Here is a 5703-nt window from a genome sequence, read left to right as displayed (position 1 = left end):
CGTGCTGCCTTACCAGGCCCAGGCACAACACTATTATTAAACGAGCTGGCCCATCCGCACGTCTAGCCATCAGCACACCCATTATTTAGCCTATTGGGCTACCTATTAAACTATAATTTTTTTAAAAAATAATTAAAAAAACTAAATGGGCCGTGCCGGTCCGTGCCCAGCCTCTAGGTCCAGGCACGGCCCTATGCGGGCCCCATGCCAGGCACAACCCGATTAGCCACGTGCCGGGCCGGCCCATCACGGGCTAGGCACGCGTGGTAACGGGCCGGCCTGCCAGGCACGGCCCAGTTGGCCAGGTTTGGGCAGTATCACCGTCGTCCTCTGATTCCTCTCCTATTCATGATAAAAAAAACAAAAATATTCCTCTCCTAATCTATCCCGGCATCCCATCTGATCCTCGTCTTCTCCTCTCCGCGAAGCCAAGCCAAAGCCAAACCCTAGCTCTGCCGTCGCCGAGATCTCGCATCTCGCTCCCATGGCGGCGCCCAAGCCCATCTGGGTCCGCCAGGCCGAGGAGGCCAAGCTCAAGTCCGAGGCCGACACCACCGCCGCCGCCAAGGCCGCCTTCGACGCCACCTTCAAGGCCCTCTCCGCGACCGCCCATGCCGACCAGTCCCCCCAGGACGCCGACCCGGAGCGCCACGACAGGCCCTCCTCCCCCGCCGAGCCCGCCTTCCGCCCCGCCCCCGAATCCGACTCCGACGACGACGACGACCGCCCCCGCGCCCCTCCCGGCCCCGTCGACCCCTCCAAGTCCTCCGCCGCGGGCCCCGGCATCGCCGGCGGCTCCGCGGGCGCGCCGGCCACCTTCACCGTCGTCGGGAAGGACCGCGACGGGCGCAGGGTCTCCGTAGGCGGCGCCCGCGTACGCGTCCGCATCTGCCCCGCGGCGGGCGTCGGTGGTGACGACCTAGATGGCGGCGTCAGGGACAACGGCGACGGATCCTACGCCGTCACCTACGCAGTCCCCAAGCGCGGCAACTACATGGTCCACATCGACCTCGACGGCTCGCCCATCATGGGGAGCCCCTTCCCCGTCTTCTTCAGTGCAGCCACCGCTGCCTCCGCCGCGGCAGCCTTCCCCACCACCTCGTCCGCCTACCCTGCTGCCTCGTCCGCGTACCCCAATATGCTCAACCAGACCATGCCCAACATGCCAAACTACGCGGGCTCCATGCCCGGTTCCTTCCCCGGCTTGCTCGGCCTCATCCCTGGTGCCTCCTCTGGCGCTTCTGGTGGTGTTGTCCTGCCAGGCGTTGGTTCCACGTTGGGTGAGATATGCCGGGAGCACATCAATGGGAAGTGCACCAAGGGAACGGACTGCAAGTTCAGCCACCCGCCACAGCAGCTGCTCATGTCTGTCATGGCTGCCACTACGTCCATGGGTGCGCTCAGCCATGCTCCCATGGCACCCTCCGCGGCAGCCATGGCAGCCGCTCAGGCTATCATGGCTGCTCAGGCGCTTCAGGCACATGCTGCTAAGATGCAAGCTGATTCCAAAGCTGCAGAGCAGGCTTCATCAGGTAACACCTGCCAATTCTTATGAAATTCTCGTAACATGTGCGCTCTATTGTTGAACTAGTAGGAATAATTAAAATTTGCCTGATGGTCCTGTGTTCTTCCTCAGTATGCCGAATCAATAATACAGACATGTTAGGTTGCAAGCCTATATCCTATCTCTATAATATAAGGTTCTTAAATTACACTGCACGCCTATGTAGCAAGTCCAGTTACAAAATCTTAATGCAATTTTGTACTCACTCCGTATCAAAATGTAAGATGTTTCTTTAGGCTATTTTAGCCTACAAACACGAACGTCTTATATTTTGATACAGAGGTAGTATTTACGCCTTAAGGTTTACCGTATACTATATGTTCTTATGAGTTATTTCATGCACTTTATTTTTTTAGTTATGTCGCTCACCTGCATGTTGAGTCCTTGTAGGTATGACGGAAGCCGAGAAAGCTGAGGCTCTGAAGAAAATTGTTCAGATTAGCAACCTGAGCCCAATTCTTACAGTGGAGACCATTAAGCAGCTATTTGGGTACTGTGGCAAAGTTGTTGATTGTACTATCACAGACTCGAAACATATTGCTTATGTGGAGTATTCCAAACCAGAAGAAGCAACCGCGGCATTGGCCCTCAGCAACGTGGATGTTGGTGGTCGCCCCTTGAATGTTGAGATGGCTAAATCTCTTCCTCAAAAAACTAGTATTGCAAATAGCAATTTACCTATGATGATGCAGCAAGCTGTTCAGATGCAGCAGATGCAATTCCAGCAGTCACTGATGATGCAGACGTCAATAGCCGCTCAGCAGGCCGCTGTACGTGCAGCCACCATGAAAAATGCCACTGATGCAGCAGCTGCACGGGCTGCTGAGATAAGCAGGAAGTTGAAAGCAGAGGGCTTTGGTGGGGAAACTGCGGAAGAAAAGGATGCCAAAGAGAAGTCGAGGTAATGTTTGACTAGTTGGATTATACATGAATCATTGTCATCTTTTCCAGTATTATGGTAACAGATAGTTCTTGTTCCTGATTTTGCTCTACTTATACATTACAACGTGAGATTAGAAGCACACTGTCTTTACTCAGGCAGTTCTTTAGTTATTGGTTGTGTGAAAGGGATTTTTTATATACATTTTTATTGTACATGCCTTAATTTTTTAGGATATAGAAACACATGTTTGTTTTGAAGAGATAGCTTCCTTTTTGATGATGTTCTATTTATTTGGCATACATTTCATCATTTACGTTTATGCATCTATGGTTTTATGGAACATGTGAAGTAGAATGTGATATCTCAGAGTAGGACTATCAACAGCATAATTTATTTTGGTTTAAAACTGCAGAAGGAACCCTGACCGGTTTATTATTGGCTTTACAGATCGCCATCGCCCCCTTCTCGTAGATCCAAGTCTCGGTCAAGATCACCTATCAAGTACCGTCGGAGTAGGCGGGATCGCTCTTACTCTCCGCCAGTTAGACGCTCCCGGGATCACCGATCACGATCTCCGTCGAGATCTCACCACTCAAAGTATGGCAGTGACCGATCATATAGGGATGATAGGGACAAATATAGCAGGTCTGGGAGAAGAGAGAGTGACAGGTCTCGTGATCATTACTCATCTAGTTCAAGGAGGAACAGGAGCAGAAGTATAAGCCCGAGGTCTAAGAAGCCATCAAGAGCTGATTCTCGGTCACCGAAGCGGCAAAGGGAAGAAAGTTTAAGCCCATCAAAATCAAGAAGGTCAGCTCGTGCTGGCTCAAGGTCACCACGACATCATAAAGGAAGCAAGTCATCACCAACACGCGATCAGCGTTCTTCTCGTCGTAGCAGGCATTCAAGATCCAGATCTCAAGAGAGAAAGCATCGTAGCAGTGATAAGAAGGATGTAAAAAAATCTGAGGGGCAGGATGACAAAAAAAGATCTGATAGAGGTACTAGAGGTGGCAAAGATGAAAGGTCTGTAAAGGACGCAGTGGATAAGAATGCAGATACTTCTGTTGTTGCTCATAAGAGGAGTTCATCTGTATCTGAAGATGAATTGCTGGATATTGACAATGGCAATCACAAGAAATCTAGACATGATGCTGCTGCTGCCGTGGAGTATGACAAGAGGAAGAATGAAGACAGTATTGAGGATGTGGATTCTCCAAGGTCAAAATCTGAGAAGAGAAGTTTGGGAGAGGATGGTGATAATATTCAGAAACATGACACAAGTAGGAGTACGAAGATGAAGACAGATGGCAAGAAGTATGACAAAGACGATTCTTCTCGCAAGGACAGAAAATACAGAGAAGATGAATCAAGACATTCCAGAGATAAAAGTTCGCGTCATTCATCTTCACGGTCCCATAGAAGTTCAAGGCATTCCGGGGATAAATACCATAGGGATGGTACTGACCAGCATGAGTCGAAGAAATCAGAAGAGGGCACTCGAGCTAGGAAATACAATTCCCTTGATGATCCCTTGTCTTCAGATAAAAAGAACCTTCATAAAGGGAGGTCTCCTGATAGGATGGTTAATCAGTCGGAAGCTGGTTCAGACTCTGATGGCTTCAAGCATGGCACTGAAGTCAGGCTGCGAAATGCTTCATTAGAAGGAGCAGATCTGGTCATCCAGGAAGACCAGCAATTTGCTGATGAAACTGGTACAGATAAATGCTCAGCAGATGCTCTATTGCCTGCATCAAAGCAGAAAACCGAGGAAGATATGTGCTCTACTGTGTCTGACATTAATGGGCAACATGGACTTGAAGGAGATGGCGCTTTAGGGGGCACCGAAGAGTCTGCCATGTGATATTAACCACAGTGTTTACCTGCCACATCATTCAGTTGGCTGATTGCAGAGTCTACTCATACAATGGATGCATTGCTGAACTGGTGTTTGTTATCTCCTCTCTGATTTAGGAGTTTTATTTGCAGGATATGAAGATCTTTTGGAGAGCTTCAGTGCCGACCAGAGTGTTCATCTGATCTATAAAAATGTATTCCTCGTTAACTTAACTGATGGAGATTTGCTCCTTGGAGTAAACTTCTAAATGTAACACTGGAGATTGTAAGGTGATTTAGCACAGTGAGGTCAAAACCAACCATATATATTTGTCGTTGCAGGCTTGTGAAGAGTTGGAGCTGATTCTGCGGTGTGAATTGAAGATTCAAGGGAGTGCGCACTTATCCATACTCAAGTAAAGTCCATTATGAAAGATTAAACAACTTGTCTCTAGGCTATGCTACATTTCAGTTGGCATGCTTTGGCTGGTGCAATGGTCTGAGATGTTTATCTACATACTGTAAACATATTTTGATTGAGTTTGCATTATGTGCTGTGTCTTTGCGTATGATTCTCTCATGTGCATCTTTTATCAGTAATGATCTGATGATTCAAAAAGTTCAGCAGCTTAATTGATCCGTATGTTTAAGTTCAGTAGTTGTTTACTCCTTCCGATGAATGTAGACAATTGTGCTGTAGAATTTATTTGTTATTTTGTGTGCTGCTCAATTCTCACCAAGTCTGCCTAAAATAAATGTCTTGAGTTTGTGCCATGGCATTCATGATTTTTCTTTTTTTCCTTTCCTTTTCCTTTTTCCTTTTCCCCCTTTCCCGAGTGACAGGGGCTCGCTTGAGAAGGCAGTGTCTGACTGATGTGAGGCAATTGTTGATAAAGTCGGAACATTTACTCCAGGGTGTTCCCTTGATAGTTCCAGAGATAAGCAGCATGCCTTCAAATATTATCATTCCTTGTCTTCTTTTTGCTCTTGCACACGTTTGTTTGTTTCGGAAGCACCTGTCCTCTGCAAAGAGTAACTTTGTTAGTTACTCCTCACCTGCTGTGACTGGTGCTGTGGTTGGAAAAACATGTGCAGGTTTCTTGAAAGCTGGTTGCTGTTGGAACTTGGAACATGTTTGGGAGGGGACATGCCGTGCTAACTTTGAAAGCTGCTTTGTGTGCAGAAGAGGTAAGGATTTATGCTGTGGACTTGGTTAGAGTGAACACCAGAAATACTTATCCATGTCCAGAAAGCAGTCATGATAGATAGATAGATAGAGAGATATGTTTTTGTGCCATATAGCCTATTCCATTGTCCATTGGACCAGATTTTTGATAGGAACTTTGTACAGTGTTCAACAAATTAAAATAGAATGCAACCATGTCAGTTTCGTAGTTATAAACTTGATGCCTTTTCTGCC

General features: G+C 47.6%; 1 protein-coding gene across 3 annotated transcripts; it reads left to right on the top strand.

Moving 5' to 3' along the window:
• Positions 1-379: 379 nt before the first annotated feature.
• On the top strand, positions 380-5703 carry LOC119274851. Of its 3 annotated transcripts, XR_005135355.1 has the most exons (5): positions 485-1532; positions 1955-2465; positions 2895-4498; positions 4626-4699; positions 5127-5703. XR_005135355.1 is itself a non-coding variant. In XM_037555586.1 (3 exons), the coding sequence occupies exons 1-3, from the start codon at positions 485-487 to the stop codon at positions 4309-4311; spliced, it is 2976 nt and encodes a 991-aa protein (XP_037411483.1). In that variant the 5' UTR covers positions 380-484; the 3' UTR covers positions 4312-5013. The 3 variants fall into 3 exon arrangements, 1 of the variants encoding a protein (XP_037411483.1); XR_005135354.1 differs by lacking the exon at positions 5127-5703 and having other exon boundaries at positions 4626-5013; XM_037555586.1 differs by lacking the exon at positions 5127-5703 and having other exon boundaries at positions 380-1532; positions 2895-5013.

The sequence above is a fragment of the Triticum dicoccoides genome, chromosome 3B, assembly GCF_002162155.2.
Source record: "Triticum dicoccoides isolate Atlit2015 ecotype Zavitan chromosome 3B, WEW_v2.0, whole genome shotgun sequence".
In the NCBI taxonomy this organism is placed as follows: Eukaryota; Viridiplantae; Streptophyta; class Magnoliopsida; order Poales; family Poaceae; genus Triticum; species Triticum dicoccoides.
Note: the sequence above shows the minus strand (reverse complement) of the source record. Positions and strands in the feature narration are given on the sequence as shown.